The 19643-nt window shown below is 42.4% G+C and overlaps 1 protein-coding gene across 10 annotated transcripts in view; it reads left to right on the top strand.

Annotated features, from left to right (window-relative positions):
• The window catches only part of USP43 (ubiquitin specific peptidase 43), an 85064-nt gene that overhangs the window by 29055 nt on the left and 36366 nt on the right, over positions 1 to 19643 (top strand). For 7 of the 10 annotated variants that reach the window (XM_055257262.2, XM_055257272.2, XM_063629442.1 and 4 more), the window contains 6 exons: positions 1608 to 1700; positions 3412 to 3547; positions 6813 to 6957; positions 9196 to 9331; positions 13143 to 13254; positions 19508 to 19611. In XM_055257262.2, coding sequence (XP_055113237.2) covers positions 1608 to 1700; positions 3412 to 3547; positions 6813 to 6957; positions 9196 to 9331; positions 13143 to 13254; positions 19508 to 19611 — 726 coding nt within the window. The remainder of the gene's footprint in view (positions 1 to 1607; positions 1701 to 3411; positions 3548 to 6812; positions 6958 to 9195; positions 9332 to 13142; positions 13255 to 19507; positions 19612 to 19643) is intronic. The other 3 variants (XM_063629447.1, XM_063629446.1, XM_063629443.1) reach the window with 1 other exon arrangement.

Raw genomic sequence — 19643 nt, 5'->3', positions numbered from 1 at the left:
CGAGGTGGGTGGATCACCAGGTCAGGAGTTCGAGACCAGCCTGGCCAACATAGTGAAACCCCTGTCTCTACTGAAAAAAATACAAAAAATTAGCCGGGCATGGTGGCGGGCACCTGTAATCCCAGCTACTCAGGAGGCTGAGGCAGGAGAATCACTTGAACCTGGGAGGCAGAGGTTGCAGTGAGTCGAGATTGCACCATCGCACTCCAGCCCGGATGACAGTGCGAGACACTGTCTCAAAAAAAAAAAAAAAAGTTGCATTTCACTTTCAGAGATCCATTTTAAAGTAAAGGAGTATTAAGTTTAAAAGAGTTGAAAGAATATAAATGAACATTATATATATCTGCTCTGAACCAATTGACACCTCACCGACTTCTAAAGAACACAGGAATGATATGGGCACGGAGTCTGGAAACCGAGCCTACCTTTCTTCTTAAGGGCCCTGTGTTCTTCAGCAGATTACTCAACCTCTGTGTGCTTCAGGTTTCTCTTCTGTAAAATGGGTATAATATGGGTTGCTATGGGTGGTAAATGGGTTCATGTATGCTAAGTGCTCAGAATGATGCCTGGTTCTTAGTAAATGCTATTTCAATGTTAGTTACTACTTTAAGGAGCTATTTCTTATTGTTTCTTCTTCTGTACAATAAGGAGGGTGGGCAGTGTCAGTGATTCTCTACTATGGGTGAACACTAGGGTCATCTGGGGAGCTTAAAAGCTCTCAGGATTTTAGAAAGATTTTTATGTCCGGACCCCTCTCTACCCACCTTGAAACAGAACCTCTGGGAGTGGGGCCTGGATATTTGTAAAAAAGGCTTCCCATGGTTCTGGGGCACGAGGCTGAGAAGCAGGGGAAGAGATGGCCCGGAGATCCCTTCAGCCTGGAAGTTGGCATGCTGGGTTTGTATGGCAGGGGCGGGTTATAGCTTCCCTTCCCATACTCAGTGCATTCATATGTGTCACTAAACTTTCTTTTCCCTTTTAAAAAAATGGAGGTGAAAGTCCTGTAACATAAAGTTAAGCATTCTAAAGCATACAATTCAGTGACGTGTACATTCACAGTGTTGTGCAGCTACCACCTCCTAGTTCCTAAACATTTCATCACCCCAAAATAAAACCTGGTACCCAGTAAGCAGTCAGCCTCATCCTCACTTCCCTCAGCTCCTGGCAACCACCAATTTGCTTTCTGTGTCTATGGCATTACCTGTTCTGGATACTTCATATAAACGGGATCCTACAATACGTGGGCTTTCACGTCTGGCTTCTTTCACTTAGCTTACTGTTTTCAAGGTTCATCCACGCTGTAGCATGGACCAGGGGTTCATTCCTTTCTATGGCTGAGTTGTACTCCACTATGTGGATGTACCATGTTCTGTTTACCCATTTGTCTGTTGATGGACGGTTGGGTTGTTTCCACCTTAACTATTGTGAATAGAGCAGCTATGAACACTTGTGTACAAGTATTTAAACACCTGTTCTCAATTCTTCTGGGTATGTACCTAGGAGTGGAATCACTGGGAGTGGAAATGCAAGGATAATTCTTTATTGAATTTTACCACCAAATTGTTTACGTGTGATTAAACGTTCGCCTCTGTTCTTCACCCTCACAGATCTTCCTTGACTTGTCCCCACTGCCTGAAACAGAGCAACACCTTTGATCCTTTCCTGTGTGTGTCCCTACCCATCCCCTTGCGCCAGACGAGGTACGTGAGTGTCGCGGCTTGCCCGGTGAACTTGACTTCCATCCTTACTCATTACGGGGAACCTTCTGGCCTCACACCTGCCATTTTCTCTCCTTTGCTTCTCAGCCAGCATTTCTCTGGAAACCAGCCTTATAGCTGGATGACATTCAACTATTGAAATTGACAGAGTGAAAGGTTACTGTGTTCCTTCTCTAGCTGAGGAAGGAATTATGAATGTTTGGCACAATTGCCAGACTTAGATCTGTGGCCCATTCAGAAGCTGGCACGGACCCATTGGTGTCACTTAGTGAGACAGGGGCAAACTAGAGAAAATCTGTGGCCACCTGCTTTTTTTTCTCCAGCTTTATTTCAATTTCAAAAATCTATTTTCTTCTTTGGGAAGGTGTAGGAAAAAGATTTCTTTAAGGAGCAAAGAAAGAGGAAAAGGGTTGTTTGGGGAAGATGAGGAAAAAAAGAAAAGTGGAGGTAGGGCTGGGTAACAGGCACCATGGGCCGAGTTCTATGAAAATAAACCCAAATCTTAGCAGTGACCAGGAAGGCAAATGGCCAATGTCAGTGTCCTGGCATGTGGGTGAGCTCCTATGTGGGGTGTCTTCTCTGGCATTGGAACAGAGGTATTTCCTCTTTATGTTCCCCACCTCCTTAAGTGCCGTTTCTCTTACCCTCTTCCTATTGACATCCCCTGCCTTTAGGATGCAGCTGAAGACATAACATCTTCAGAAGGCCTTCCTTGGCAACTCAGTCTCCCTCTCTGCTCTAAAATCCTGTGCTGCTGATCTTCTGCACTACAAATATAACATGGCTTATGCGGTTTATCATCAGTGACACCATGAGATAATGTCAGCTTATAGATGTGATGATCTAAGGCTCCCAGCCTGACACAGCACAGCACAGTGGTCAAGACCACTGACTCTGGAGCCAGACGGCCCAGGTTTGAATCCCAGCTCTATTAATCAATTACCTGTGTGACTTGGGCAGTTATTGGAGTACATATCAAGAGAAACAGTAGCTGCAAGAGTGGGCCTTCATATGCTGATGGGAACGGGAAGCAGAGATTTCCAAAGGAGACTGTCATTAAGGAGAATGTCATCAGTAGTGTTGACTTGTACTGAAAAAGGCACTTTGGAGTTTGTTTTTGTTTAAGCTTATCTATTTAACAACTAGAGCCTTGAGATCGGACATCTCTATGGTGATTCTTAATCGTATACTTTTTCCCTCAATTCTCTGGAAAAGTAGTTTAGAAGATTTGGCTCTACCCTGCCACCTGGTGACAATGTACCACGTACAGGGACACAACCAGTAAGCGGAGATTAACTACATGCTGAACTTGATCCATTATCTTTCTTTCTTTTTGAGATGGAGTCTCGCTGTGTCACCCAGGCTGGAGTGCAGTGGTGCCATCTCTGCTCACTGCAAGCTCCGCCTCTCAGGTTCAAGCGATTCTCCTGCCTCAGCCTCCCCAGTAGCTGGGATTACAGGCATCCGCCACCACACTCAGCTAATTTTTTTGTACTTTTAATAGAGACAGGGTTTCACCATGCTGGCCAGGCTAGTCTCGAACTCTTGACCTCAGGTGATCCAGCCACCTCGGCCTCCCAAAGTGCTGGGATTACAGGTGTGAGCCACTGCGCCTGGCCTTGATCCATTATCAACAATGTCATTCACAGTTCATGTCAGTCCTTTAAGGGTGTTGCCCCTTCCTATTTTCCAGGTTCTTGAGTGTCACCTTGGTCTTCCCCTCTAAGAGCCAGCGGTTCCTGCGGGTTGGCCTGGCCGTGCCGATCCTCAGCACAGTGGCAGCCCTGAGGAAGATGGTTGCAGAGGAAGGAGGCATCCCTGCAGATGAGGTGTGATAGAATTGCACTGGGGCCTGGTCATTGGATGACAGAGTGCTAACTGAGCCAGCTGTCTAGGCTGTTTAGGCCAATTTGTGGTTCCCAGGTGACTCCGGCATGACTCATGGGTTTCTGGTTGATTAGTAGTGCCTGCTGTCTGGGATGACTGGGCCTTGACTTCTCCCTGCATTGACACAGAATGACCAGAAAAGAACACCTTTGCCTTTCCAAGAAGGCGATGACGATTATGACCATAATAATTCCAACAATAGCTACCCCTAGGTAGTGCTTACTAAGTGTGGGGCACTATTCTGTGAACTTTCTATTCATGCCTGATTTAATCACAGGCATCCTGTGAAGTAAACATTACAATTATCCTCATCTTACTAATGGGGAATAAAGAAGCCCTGAGAGGTTAAGTGACTTGCCCAGCGTCACTAGCTAGTAAGTGGCTGAGCCAGGATTTGGATTTCGACGGTTTGACTTCATAGCCCAAGTCACCATTGTATATTTTCAGTCTTGGGAATATAAACCAGGACATTAAAGGAACAGTAAATGAAGCAGGAGGACCTGCTGAGAGAACTGAGGATGTACAACATGAGAGCGAACATCTGGGGGGAGCTGGGATGGCTGTGTTCTACTTGTTTTCTTTTCAAAGAGTCTTGGTAAAGCGACTGGATTCACGGTGCCTGGAGGGGCCCTCATGAGGAACAGGGAGGAGGCCGTGGTGGTGCCAAGCCACGTGGCAGGATGGGAGCGGCCCTCAGGGTGATTCAGTAGCTCCCTGGACACAGTACGTGATTGGCTGTGTGTCCTTAACTGTGAAATGGAAAATTGACACTTCCCTGACTATCTCATGGGATTTTTTCAAATCAAAAAATATTTTTAGCCTCGTTGGGAAGGCATGCCACACATACAATAATGTCTACCTATCTGAAGATTGTGGTTTGCTGGCTTTCTCTACGTTCATAGCTACATTCCTATAACCTCCATGCTTCCTGAGCCTCCCCATCACCCCAGTGGGCTCCTTTCTGCCCCTGCCCAATCAATCCCTCTGACCTCTATCGCCACCTCATAGAATATTTATGACTCTCTCAAATAGAGGGGGAAATGTGTGTATCTTGCTTTGTAAACTCTAAAGTGCACTATGGGGAGTTACTGAAAGAGACAGAGAGAGAGGGGGACAGTGGGTGAGAGTCCTGGGGAGAAAGTGGCAGTAAGAAAAGATCAAAAGGGAGAAGTCTATGAGAGGGAGCGTTTGAATAATTAAGAGCGTGAAAAATCTGGCAGAAATTTGAGAGGTGTGATGTGTTGGTTCAGGGAGATGGGAGTCACTTGGGGATGCCAGTGCGGGATGGGCATTTCCACTGAAACTTAAAGTCATCTGTTTTGATGCTTTGTTTTCTTTAACTGGCAAGTGTATTGCATTTATATTATCTAAAATCATAGGTATATGTACTTGGATTTATTTTTCTATTTTATTTATTTATTTTTTTTGACGGAGTCTCACTCTGTCGCCAGGCTGGAGTGCAGTGGCATGATCTCGGCTCACTGCAACCTCCACCTCCCGGGTTCAAGCGATTCTCCTGCCTCAGCCTCCCGAGTAGCTGGGATTACAGGTGTGCGTCACCATGCCCAGCTAATTTTTTGTATTTTTAGTAGAGATGGGGTTTCACCACGTTGGCCAGGATGGTCTCGATCTCTTGACCTCGTGATCTGCCTGCCTCGACCTCCCAAAGTGTTGGGATTACAGGCGTGAGCCACCGCGCCCGGCCTGTATTTGGATTTATTTATGTCATCTTATGCTATTTACCCTGTTTTCCTATTTTGTACTGCCCCTCCCCCTCAATTTTTAGATTGAACAGTCTTTTTCTTTTAGAAGGTGATTCTTTTAGATTGAGCAACTTTTCTTTATTTCATCTCTTCTGGGATGAAGTACATATACATTATATTTCCATTCTTTTGGTGGTTATTAAAATGTCAACTTGCATAATTACGAGTCTAACGTTAATCTTAGAGGATCTTGGTATGCATTAAATCCCCTTATACCTTTTTGATTTAGATATTATTGTCCAGTATTTTAACCCCTTTTTTACCTCCAACTGTAATAGTAGTAACAGTTATTATTTTAGCTTTATATAGCGGATAATATTTACCTTTGCCAATGTTTACCATTTTCTTTGGTTCATCATTTCTTCCTACAACTCAGGTTTTCTCTTTGATTCAGGTTTTTAAATCCTGAAATCTATGTATTTATTTATGAATGAATGAATAAATGAATGAATGAATGAATGACAGGGTTTTCCTCTGTTGCCCAGGCTGGAGTGCAGGGGTGTGATCATAGCTCACTGCAGCCTTGAACTCCTGGGCTCAAGGGATCCTCCCACCTCAGCCTTCTGAGGCTCATGCCACCATGCCTGGCTAATTTTAAAAAAAAATTTGTGTAGAGCTGGGGTCTTGCTATGTTGCCCAGGCTGGACTTGAACTCCTGGGCTCAAGTGACCCTCCCTCTTCAGCCTTCCAAAGTGTTGGAATTACAGACGTGAGCCATGGTGCCCAGCCCTGAAATGCATCTTTTTTTTTTTTTTTTTTTTGAGACAGAGTCTCACTCTGTTGCCCAGGCTTGAGTGCAGTGGCACGATCTCAGCTCACTGCAACCTCCGCCTCCCGGGTTCACGCCATTCTCCTGCCTCAGCCTCCTGAGTAGCTGGGACTGCAGGCGCCCTAAATGCATCTTTTTGAAGAGAACTTCCTAGGCAGTGTACCTTGAATAGGTTATGTGTGCTGAGATATTGATTTCTTCAGCCTGGGGGTAGCAGAGTTGGGTCCAGGGAAGTCAGGGCCCCCACAGTAGTCACTCCTCTACTCTACTACAAAACCATCTCCTATTTGCTTCAATGTTTGGTAAAAGTATTTTTTTATGTATGCAATCACGTGAAAAAGGTTAGTAAACCTATTCAGAAATTCTTTCACTCTGTAGTAAACACTCACTTTTTGTTCACACGAAGAAGGCTTTATTTTGTTGCCATTTTTCTATGATTGTTTAGCTGGGTATAAACTTAGATTTTTTTTTTTCAGTTTCTTTTTTTGTTGCACTTGAGATGTCTGAGGACAATCTAATTGTTATATCTACTATGCTTTACTACTAAAAATAAGTAGCCAATTATAAGGAAGGAAAGGGTGAAAAATGGGTGTTGACTATCAGTCACTTTTAGATTTCTTATCTCTTGATTTCTCTTTCAGAAATCAAGAGGGAAAATGATCTTTCTCATTTCAGGTGATCTTGGTTGAACTGTATCCCAGTGGATTCCAGCGTTCTTTCTTTGATGAAGAGGACCTGAATACCATTGCAGAGGGAGATAATGTGTATGCCTTTCAAGTTCCTCCCTCACCCAGCCAGGGGACTCTCTCAGGTATAACAGGTGCTTTGCACAATTTTATTTGGCTGTGATGAGTTACAGGTTTCAGAGGATACTCCTTGGGTGCAAAGGCATAAAACATCCAGTTTTAGCACTTGGAACAGTCAGACTTATTATCCCTGGCATTCATTGTGTGCAGATGGTTGATATTAAAAATTATTCACCTAATACAGGGATTCTCAAAACTAAGCTTAGTGACTATCAGGATCACCTGGAGGGCGTGTGAAAGCAGATTTCTGGACCCTACCTACAGAGTTTATGATTTGGGTGGCCTGGGGTGGGGCCTAAGAGTTTGCACATCTAACCAAGTTCCCAGGTGATGCTGATGCTGCTGGTCCAGGAACCACACTTTGAGAACCACTATTTGGTATAGATGCTGGAGTCATCTTTGCCGTCAGGATTCCTATGGGTCAAGGTTTGTGTGTGAAGTAAAATGTCTACAAATTTGAGCAGTACATGGTTAAAGGTTTATTAAATGACTTTTTAACAAAATAGTTCCACTTCTTAATGCTTGCTTTTCCTATTCCATAGACTGGCTAACATGGTCAATTTCTAACAGTCCTTTTTATTTGTAGGTCAGGATACGTTTTGGCCAAGTTAGTGAAGAAGACCTATATATATATTATATAATATATAAAATATTATATATATTATATATTTATATATCTATATGCCTTACTACTAAAAATAAGTAGCCAATTATAAGCAAGGAAAGGGTGAAAAATGGGTGTTGACTATCAGTCACTTTTAGATATATAATATTATAGAAATATATTTTTCTATAATATAATATATAATATATTATATTATAGAAATTCTAAAATATAATATTATATAATATATAATATATTATATAATATATATTACATAATATATATTATATATAATAAAATTTTATGTATTATATAATATATATTATATATATATTTGAGATGGTTTCTTGCTCTGTCACCCAGGCTGGAGTGCAGTGGCGCGATCTCGGCTCACTGCAACCTCCGCCTCCTGGGTTCAAGTGATTCTCCTGCCTCAGCCTCCTAAGTAGCTGGGATTACAGGCGTCTGCCACCACGCTCGGCTAATTTTTGTATTTTTAGTAGAGACAGGGTTTCACCATGTTGGCGAGGCTGGTCTCAAACTCCTAACCTCAGGTGATCCACCTGCCTCGGCCTCTGAACATCCTGGGATCACAGGTGTGAGCCACCACACCTGGCCAGAAGGTCCATATTTAAAGGACCCTATGCCAGTGTTACATTATACCCCAGATGATTCCTACACCCTGGCCCCAAGTTTTGGCCAGTCTAGGTAGCAGGCTATGGGAACTGGATGTTCACAGTTCTTTGAGTTGACAGGGAGATGCTGGGCATTGGAATCTAGGACAAGACATTAACTGACACTGACTATGTTACAACCCAGTGAAACAAGTTCTCCTTTCAAATTCAATCATGGTGGACACATCTTTTCCTTGAAAGTCAACATTTCAGAACTGATTGCAAATGGAGGATAGTCCAACTCCTCTACTTACTCATTGGTAAAGATTCTCACCCGTCTCTGTATACTTCTTATGTTGGCTTTCTAAGAGAGTAGATAAACTGGGGACTCTCTAATGAAGTCATAAAAGCAACCAAAATTATTTTGGAGTATTTTTCAGGTGCCTTGAAAACTATTAGTTAAATTCTTCTTCCTGTTTTAAAACTATAGGGTGATGGCCGGGCGCAGTGGCTCACACCTGAGATCCCAACACTTTGGGAGGCCAAGGCAGGAGGATCACCTGAGGTCAGGAGTTCAAGACCAGCCTGGCCAACATGGTGAAACCCCATCTCTACTAGAAATACAAAAAAATTTAGCTGGGCGTGGTGGCACACATCCACAATCCCAGCTACTGGAGAGGCTGAGACAGGAGTATCATTTGAACCTGGAAGGCAGAGTTTGCAATAAGCCGAGATTGTGCCACTGCACTCCAGCATGGGGGACAGAGCGAGACTCTGTCTCAAACAAACAAACAAAAAACTATTGGGTGAACACAATTGCAAATTCACTACCATATTCTTGATGTTCGTATGCCAGGTGTCAGATGGCACAAATGCCATGAACCTCATTATCTCCTTCCCTAAAGCCCTCTAGTGGCCCCCCATTGGTGGTTAATAGATGCTCAAAGAGAAAGAGGGACTAGAGAAGCTAAGGCTCTGGCCCAGGAAAGCAGCTCCTTTAGGAATATGAACAAATGTCATTCTCTCTCCTCCAGCTCATCCACTGGGTCTGTCGGTCTCCCCACGCCTGGTAGCCCGTGAGGGCCAGCGATTCTCCCTCTCTCTCCACAGTGAGAGCAAGGTGCTAATCCTCTTCTGTAACTTGGTGGGGTCAGGGCAGCAGGCTAGCAGGTATGTTTAACTTTATTCTTTTTTCATGTGGTGCCTGGGATTTGTAGACCTGTACTTGGGAGCCTGTCTAGAATAAAATTAAACATTTATTCCCAAGGTTAATAAACTAGGAGCCAGAAGTAGGGTCCTTTCTGATTAAGAGGATTAGAAATATCTGCCTTAAGCATTTGGCTAACATCATCATTCCTAACCATGAAACATCAGAGGCCTTCCTATTAATCAGAGGAACAATTTTTACTGCCCTCACCAGTGTTATTTTATATTGTAAAACTAGGCGGTGCAGTGCTAAAAGAAACTGGCTATAAGAAAAGAGGTGATAATTTGGTTGTCTGTCCAGAAAACCAAGAACTGGAAAGTGATTGGCAGTAAGGAAAGGTTCAGGAAATTGATGGGTTATATAACAAATACACAAAAACAGATACGTTTCTTATATAGCCCAAATAAAGTGTTTAAAAGACAGAATTACGTTAAGATATATTTAGATGGATAAAATGTTTCTAAAATGTATCTTGAATAATAAACTGGTAAAAACAAAAAGAGATTATTTAATAATAATTAAACTATTATTAATTAGCTCAGCTTTTAAAAATCAATTAGCCCAGCCTTACTTATTGAATAATTCATTAACTCTTAGTAGTATGAAATACATCATTTTTATCATGTAATAAATACTTACAGATATTTTGTTTTATTGCATATTCTTCTGCCTGTATTACAATATTTTAGTAATTTCAGAATTATGGTATATTTCATATTACTAGAGAGCGAGTGAATTATTCAAAAGTAAGGCTGGGCTAATTGATTTCTTTGTTTCTTTTTATTTTAAATAGTCAACTTTTTACTCCGCTATGAATTCACATGTATAAATTTCAGGTTGACTAGAGAGGTAACTATAGAAAAGGAAGCCATGAAATAACTTAAAAACGGCTGAGGTGGGTGGATCATGAGGTCAGGAGTTCGAGACCATCCTGGCTAACGCGGTGAAACCCCATCTCTACTAAAAGTACAAAAAACTATCTGGGTGTGGTGGCACGCACCTGTAGTTCCAGCTACTCGGGAGGCTGTGGCAGGAGAATTGCTTGAACCCAGGAGGCAGAGGTTGCAGTCGGCCGAGATCGCACCACTGCACTCCAGCCTGGGCGACAGAGCAAGACTCTGTCTCAAAAAAATAAATAAATAAAATAAAATAAAAAAATAAAGACAACATGGGAGAATATTTATGTAGGGGTAGGGGCTAGTTTAACATCAAAGTCAGGAGGCTGTAAAGGAAAAGGCTGATGTTTTAAATATATTTAAAAATTTAAACTAAAAGCAAATTTGAAAGGCAAAGGGCAAATGAGGAAAGATATTTATGCCATGTGAGAGGCGAAGGATTTATGTCCATCCTCGAATTTTCCAGCTCTTGAAAATTAAGGAGATAAATACCGTTGGTGAAATGAACCACAGAGATGAACATTAGTTCACAGAAGAAATACAAGCATAGGTTAAAATATTCAACATCGGCCCGGCACGGTGGCTCACGCCTGTAATCCCAGCACTTTGAGAGGCTGAGGCGGGTGGATCGCCTGAGGTCAGGAGTTCGAGACCAGCCTGACCAACATGGAGAAACCCCATCCCTACTAAAAATACAAAAGTAGCCAGGCGTGGTGGCTCATGTGTGTAATCCCAGCTACTCAGGAGGCTGAGGCAGGAGAACTGCTTGAACCCGGGAGGCGGAGGTTGCGGTGAGCCGAGATTGCACCATTGCACTCCAGCCTGGGCAACAAGAGTGAAACTCCATCTCAAAAAAAAAAAAAAAAAAATCAGCATAATTTGTAGTGGGAGAAATTCTGGTTGCAATAGCAAGATACTATTCTTGACCTCTTAGATTGTTAAATGATTTTTAGAAATTGATATTCCTCATTCTGGGCCAGAGTCCGGGGAGTCAGGTAAATTGGTATGGCTTTTTGGAGGACAGTTTGGGAAGAAAGAGCTTTCGTCTTGCCTTTCTACTTCTGGAACTTCACCCTAAGGGAATAATTGTGCACTCAAAGGTTATGTCCAAGGTTATATCAAGTTCCTGCGATAAGCAAGCATTGTTTAAATAAAAACTTGGAATGCCTCACGGTACAGGATGGATTAAGTAAACTGATCTGTCCATACAACAATGGACACACAGTGCCCTTGCCTGTCCAGACAGATCACTTCATATTTGTGTTCTACTTTAGCCAATTTTATTCAACAGTTTCACATTCTTACCTCATTGGGTCTTCACACAGGCTGCAGCGAGGCCAGGAAGCAGTGAGTGGCTAGTGATTTGTCCAGGAGTACCCACGGCAGAGTTAGGGCCCACAGGCACAAGCTCACCCAGCATTCTGTACACCGTGAGCTCACTGCTGTGCGCTTACTATGTTGGGACATGGATACCATCCCCAGTGATGAGAATACTCCTGATACCCCAAACCAAAGTTGTGTCATCTGGATTTATGTCTCTGCCTTGCCTTCCCCTGGCTCCAAGCTTCTCTTACTCTATTCCCTGCTGTGGGGAAGATACTTTGCCAGCTAGCTGGTCATTGGGAGTAATCTGTTTACACGGCAGCATCTACCTGGCTTTGTGTTACTGGGCCTCTGTTTACACTGCAGTGTCTCCATTTGTTGCAAGGTTCTCTGACTGGCAATTTTGTGTTGTGTTTGGCTTTAAAAAGCATTTACATTATTTTTAATCGACACATAATTGTACATATTTATGGGGTACAGAGTGATATTTTGATACATGTGTATAGTGTGTAATGATCAAATCAGGGTAATTGGCATAACCGTCACCTCAAACATTTATCATTTCTTTGTGTTGGGAAGACTCAAAATCCTATCCTCTAGCTATTGAAAACATACAATAAATTATTGTTAACAATAGTCACTCTATACTGCTATAAAACAGTAGAGCTTGTTATCCTATCTAGCTATAATTTTTATTCATTACCTAACCTTTTCCTATCCCCCACCAGCCCCTCCCAGCCTCTAGCAGAACTACTATTCTACTCTACGTCTGTGACATTAACTTTTTTAGATTCCACATGAGGGAGTACATGCAGTATTTATCCTTCTGTGCCTGACTGATTTCACTTAACATAATGTCCTCCAGCCTCATCCATCTTGCCACAAACAACAGGATTTCATTCCTTTTTATGGGTGCATAGTATTCCACTGTGTACATAGACTACATTTTCTTTTTCATTTCTTTTCCGTTCATCCACTGATGTACACTTAGGTTGATTTGGAATCTTGGCTATTGTGAATAGCCCTGCAATAAACACAGGAGTGCAGAGATCTCTTTGACATGATGATCTTTCCTTTGGATAAATACCCAGTAGTGGGATGGCGGGGTCACATGGTGGTTCTATTTTTAGTTTTCTGAAGAACCTCCATGCTGTTCTCCACGGTGTCTCCATTCCCACCAAGAGTGTATAAGAGTTCCCTTTTCTCCATATCCTCACCAGCGTTTGTTATTTCTTGTCTTTTTGATAATAGCCATCCTAACTGGGATGAGATGATGTCTCATTGGGGTTTTGACTTGCATTTCCCTGATAATTAGTGACGTTGGGCATTTTTTCATATGCTTGTTGGCTACGTGTATCTTTTTGAGAAATGTCTATTCAGACCCTTTGCCCATTTTTAAATGGGATTCTTTGTTTTTATTGCTGTTGAGTTTTTGTGCTTGGCTCTTGTCACTTATTCTATTGAGAGGAAGCCAGGGTTAGAACAACCACTCATGACTGGTGGATGTTGCTGGTTTTTCCTTTGCTGGGATAACCCGATTTCCTTGGATTTTCAGGTTTGGGCCGCCTTTCCTGATAAGGGAAGACAGAGCTGTTTCCTGGGCCCAGCTCCAGCAGTCTATCCTCAGCAAGGTCCGCCATCTTATGAAGAGTGAGGCCCCTGTACAGGTCAGTGGTATGCGTGTGTGTGTGTGTGTGTGTGTGCGCGCACATGTGCGTGCATGTGCATGCGTGTGTGTGGGTGTGTGTATTGGGAGGGGTGGAATTTAGGGTAGCTCAGGAGAGGAGAATTTGCTGTTAAAGAGTGCTCATACTGTTTTACAAAATGACTTAGATTTATGTGCAAGGAAGTAACCATCTTATAGTCTGTAGTGTTTTACTTTTGTGCCATTACAAAATACCTTTGATGGACAGAGCTTTTTCTTATTAAATCTTTCAAAACACCATTGGGAAAATGGCATTTATATTAAAACGAAATTTTTTTTTTCACATTTTCCATCACTCCCTAAGCATTTACATTATTATTCCCAACTTTGTATGTTTATGGCTTACCATAGTTTTTCCTAGAAGATAGCATATTGTAATAAATTGTGACTTTATGTTTAAATCAACAATTTCAAGGGACTTGAGATACAATTTCTGTGGAAAATTAAAATGGATGATTATGTCCAAATATGAAAATCTAGATGTTAAAATAATTTTGTCCAGTTTTTTAAAAACTAAGATAACTCAAAGGAAAACAACATTTGCCTTATTTATTTATTCTCAGATTGATAGTTTCCAAACAAAAACAATATGTTTAAAAACTATTGATTTTTTTATTTTTAGCTCCTATAATATCAGAAACTATTCTGATGGTTGCTTGACACAGAAGATGTTGAAATTTTTAGGGACAGGTCAGTTGTATCAGATTCCTATTGTCCCCTAAATATTCCCATCGTAAAAGCTTTTTATTTGGGGCACACACATCTTAGAGATAATTCCTCATTAATTCATGTTCCTTCCTGCTCAGCAAAAAACATATGTTTGATTTAGGATTTATACCAAATAACACTTTGTTAAAAACCTTCACTACATTTGTCCCAACTTTTATCTCTAAAGGATTTTGTTCAACGTACTGTAGATCAGATCCGCCAAAGTGCCCAAATTAGAAACTCCTCTGCAAGTAGGTCAGTCTATCCGGTGAGAGTTTTGCCTTCTCCCAAACCCTGAGCTACTGATTATCGCAATGGATGAAACTATGTTTTTCTTTTTTTTTTTTTTTGAGATGGAGTCTCGCTCTGTCGCCCAGGCCAGAGTGCAGTGGTGCGATCTCAGCTCACTGCAAGCTCCGCCTCCCGGGTTCACGTCATTCTCCTGCCTCAGCCTCCCAAGTAGCTGGGACCATAGGCGCCTGCCACTACACCTGGCTAACTTTTTTGTATTTTTTAGTAGAGACGGGGTTTCACTGTGTTAGCCAGGATGGTCTCAATCTCCTGACCTCGTGATCCACCGGCCTTGGCCTCCCAGAGTGCTGGGATTACAGGCGTGAGCCACCGCGCCCGGCCGGATGAAACTATTTTCATGTGAGCATTTAACTTAGCTGTCCTTACTCTTACCTGTTCACACACTTGTCCTGTTTTTTGTTTTTGTTTTTGTTTTTGAGATGGAGTCTCGCTCTGTCACCAGGCTGGAGTGCAGTGGCGTGATCTTGGCTCACTGCAACCTCCACCTCCCGGGTTCAAGCGATTCTCCTGCCTCAGCCTCCCGAGTAGCTAGGACTACAGGCGAGCACCACCACACCCAGCTGATTTTTGTATATTTAGTAGACACGAGGTTTCACCATGTTGGCCAGGATGGTCTCAATCTCTTGGCCTCGTGATCCTCCCACCTCAGCCTCCCAAAGTGCTGGGATTACAGGCTTGAGCCACCGCACCCAGCCACACCTGTACTTTTGCCTCCATACCTTTGCAGTCATTTCAGCTTTATTTTATTTTTGAGACAGGGTCTTCCTCTGACACCCAGGCTGGAGTGCAGTGGTGTGGTAATGGCTCACTGCATCTTTGACCTTCCAGGTTCAAGTGATCCTCCCACCTCCGCCTCCTGAGTAGCTGGGACTACAGGTGTATGGTACCACACACAGCTAACTTTTTTTGTTTGTTTGTTAGAGACCGTTTCACCATTTTGCCTAGGGTGATCTTGAACTCCCAGGCTCAGTTGATCCATCTGCCTCAGCCTCCCAAAGTGTTGGGATTACAGGTGTGAGCCACTGTGCCCAGCTCAATTTCAATTTTAGAAATGGATCAAGCAATCAATGGGGCCAGCAAAATCCTAATACAGGCAACCTTTGACTCAGCTACAGATACTTTTCCACAGATTCACGGGTAAATGTATGGTCAGACATGATTTTCTGTAGGAGTAATGTGTTCTAGATGGTTGTGAGGCTTCCAGGCTAGCCCACCCATTTAAGCCATAATTCTTTTAATACTATATTAAATACTGGCTCAAATATAGTCATTTGAAGAGAATATATTCAGGAGTCTCAACATTGAACTGAAGAGATTAAACATATTGTATTGAAGGTTTGGACATGAACTTCCCTAGCCAAGAATTGAGAACAGGAAAGTTTCTTATAAAAGTGACCAGTTTACTGGATAGGATTAATTTGCATGTATTATGAAAAAAATACGAGCTGTCATTGCTAATTTTTTTTTAAAGAGATAGAGTCCCACTCTGTTGGCCAGGCTGGAGTGTGGTGGTGTGATCATAGCTCACTGCAGCCTTGAACTCCTGGGCTCAAGTGATCCTCCCACCTCATCCTTCCAAGTAGCTGGGACTACAAGCACCTGCCATCATGCCTGGTTAATTATTTTAAATTTTTTGCAGGGATAGGGTCTCACTGTGTTGCCCAGGTTGGTCTTGAACTCCTGGCCTCAATAAGTCCTCCCACGTTGGACTCCCAAAGTGCTGGGATTACAGGCATGAGCCACCATGCCTGGCTACCCAAACATTTTTATGGTATTTTGTAAATGGGGGTGTGTGAGGCCAGCACTATTCGTGTGCAGGCAGAGTAGGCTGCCTCTGTGCAGATGTTGGTGCCGTGATGATGGCTGACTTTTGCTGTCCAAACGACAAGGCTCCATTAGGGGAGGAGGAAAAAGAGTTTTCTCCCCCAGATTTAAGTTAACATTCTCCTTAGGGAGAATACCCTTCTGTGGCCAACACTCAATCAAAGCCCCTGAAGTCATCTTACTTCCAGATGTTGATTTCCTCTTTGTTGAAGCCGTAGATGAACTGGAACGTGGTTAGAGTCTGGCTAGACATATGAGCTCCCTGCCCTTCACACTCAAGACGCCCTGCAGCCCAGTTCCAGTTCACCCGCCAGCCTTGTGGCCGATGCTCCCTGCACACATCAGCTCCCACAGCCAAAGGGGTCAGCTCACAGCTCTCTGCATCTGTTTTGGGTCATTCTGTCCTACCATGTGTCATTCCTCTTTCCTGGAATTATGATGCTTTTCTCTTGTTTTCCTCTCATAATTCAACCTATATTTCCTCCATGGTTTTTACAAAAACATGTCTGCCTTTTTACCTTTGTCAGAGTTTGGAAGAAAATTTTATTTTATTTCTGGTTGTCAAGATCATCAGTGACAAATTTAAGCACCTATTTCTTTTATTTGAATGAAGACCCCATTGATTTTTTAAAAAAATTTTGGTAAAAGATATATACATGTATTTATTTTAACCACTCATAAGTGTATATTAATTACATTTACAATGTTGTATCACCATCACTACTATGTATACTCCCAATTTTTTCATCATCAACAAAAACTTTATTAAACACTGTACTGATTAAAACAAAAACTTTATACCTATTAAAAAACTAAAATGTTGGCCGGATGTGGTGGCTCACGCCTGTAATCCCAGCACTTTGGGAGGCTGAGGCAGGCGGATCACCTGAGGTCAGGAGCTCAAGACCAACCTGGCCAACATGGTGAAACCCCATCTCTACTAAAAATACAAAAATTAGCCAGGTGTGGTGGTGGGCGCCTGTAATCCCAGCTACCCGGGAGGCTGAGGCAGGAGAATCGCTTGAACTGGGGAGGAGGAATTTGTAGTGAGCCGAGATCGTACCACTGCACTCCAGCCTGGGTGACAGAGCAAGACTGTCTCAAAAAAAATAAACAAACAAACAAACTATACCTATTAAACAGCGACTCCCCGTTTTCTTGTCTCCTAGCTCCTTGTAACTACCATTCTACTTTCTATCTGTATGAATTTTCCTATTTTAGCTGCCTTATATAACTAGAATAATATAATATTTATCTTTTTACATCTGGCTTATTTCACTAAATGTCATGTTTTCAAGGGTCATCTATGTTGTAGCATATCTCAGAATTTCCTTCATTTTTTTTTTTCTTTTTTGAGATGGAGTTTCACTTTTGTTGCCCAGGCTGGAGTGCAATGGCGTGATCTCAGCTCACTGCAACCTCCACCTCCCAGATTCAAGTGATTCTCCTGCCTCAGCCTCCCGAGTAGCTGGGATTATAGGTGCCTGCCACCACACCCAGCTAATTTTTTTTGTATTTTTAGTAGTGATGGGGCTTCTCCATGTTGGTCAGGGTGATCTCGAACTCCTGACCTCAGGTGATCCACCTGCCTCAGCCTCCCAAAGTGCTGGGATTACAGGCGTGAGCCACCGCACTGGGCTGCCTTCATTTTTAAGGCTAAATAATATTCTGTTGTGTATATATCCCACAATTTGTTTATCCATTGTTGGTGGACACTTAGGTTGTTTCTTTCTTTTGACTTGTAAATCATGCTGCTGTGAACATTGGTGTATAAATATCTGTTCAAGCCCCTCCTCGCGACTCTTAGATATACACCTAAGAGAATTAAAGGTTATATGGTAGTTCAACATTTAACCTTTTGAGAAACTGCTGAACTGTTTTCTACAGTAGCTGTACCATTTTACATTCCCACCAGCAATGCATAAGTGTTCCAGTTTCTCCAAATTCTTGCCAATGCTTGTTATTTTCCATTAAAAAAAAAAAAATTAGGCCAGGTGTGGTGGCTCACGCCTGTAATCCCAGCACTTTGGGAGGCCGAGGCGGGTGAGGTCAGGAGATCGAGACCATCCTGGCTAACATGGTAAAACCCCATCTTTACTAAAAATACCAAAATAATTAGCCGGGCGTGGTGGCGGGTGCCTGTAGTCCCAGCTACTTGGGAGGCTGAGGCAGAGAATGGCGTGAACCCGGGAGGCGGAGCTTGCAGTGAGCCGAGATTGCGCCACTGCACTCCAACCTGGGTGACAGAGTGAGATTCCATCTCAAAATAAATAAATAAATAAATAAGTAAATAAAAAATAAAAAATATCTAATTGTAGGCTGGGCGCGGTGGCTCATGCCTGTAATCCCAGCACTTTGGGAGGCCGAGGTGGGCAGATCACATGAGGTCAGGAGTTCAAGAGCAGCCTGGCCAACATGGTGAAACCCCATCTCTACTAAAAATAGAAAAATTAGCCAGGCGTGATGGCAGGTGCCTGTAATTCCAGCTACTCAGGAGGCTGAGGCAGGAGAATCACTTGAACTCGGGAGGCGGAGGTTGTAGTGAGCCGAGATTGTGCCACTGCACTCCAGCCTGGGCAACAGAGTGAGATTTCGTTGCCTCAAAAAAAAAATTTAATTATAGCCATCCCAGTGGGTGTGAAGTGGTACCTCAACGTGGTCTTGATTTGCATTTCTCTAATGACTAATGATGTTGCTGATCTTTTCATGGGCTTCTTGGCCATCTGTACATCTTTGGAGAAATATCTACGCAAATGTTTGCCCATTTTTCAATTGAGTTGTTCATTCCATTGAATTTTTAAGAGGCATCTTCCATTAAATATGTCATTGTAAGCCTCATTTCAATTTCAGAAAAGTTAGCATATAATAAACACATATCTTAGAATAATAACTAAGGTGTTACCTCTTTATGTGGCTTATTTTAAAATGTATAAATATTTACTTTGCCTGTAGAATATACATGAACTGGCTTTTAGAAAATTGTCTCATTGTGGGGATGATTTTCATCTTAATAAAGTAGGTTACGTTACCTATTAAAAATTAATTAACATGATGGATTAATGTTCCATTAAATGTACCAGTATCTGCTCCAGTTAAGCATTTGCTATTTAAACACACTGTGTTCATTTTTGGGGGGAAGATTTAATGTTATTAAACACAGTATTAGATCACTGCATTGCAAGGTATAGTGTGAATCTTTGAAAAAAGTGAAGTTTTTGTCTCTTAATTTTGAATTCTAATTATTACGGGAATATTCAAAATACACTATGGAAAATAATGATTATATTTTTTAATGTAGGCGCCACTTTAGTGTCTAATTTAAATCAATATAGGGGCTACATAATGACCCATGTCTGTTTTTGTCTTCGCAGAACCTGGGGTCTCTGTTCTCCATCCGTGTCGTAGGACTCTCTGTGGCCTGCAGCTATTTGTCTCCGAAGGACAGTCGTCCCCTCTGTCACTGGGCAGTTGACAGGTAAGGGGGAAGGTCCAGGTTCAGTAAGTTAA

Source organism: Symphalangus syndactylus, chromosome 20 (genome assembly GCF_028878055.3).
Source record: "Symphalangus syndactylus isolate Jambi chromosome 20, NHGRI_mSymSyn1-v2.1_pri, whole genome shotgun sequence".
Classification (NCBI taxonomy): Eukaryota; Metazoa; Chordata; class Mammalia; order Primates; family Hylobatidae; genus Symphalangus; species Symphalangus syndactylus.
The sequence above is the reverse complement of the archived record's forward strand: the minus strand, read 5'-3'. Positions and strand labels throughout refer to the sequence as shown.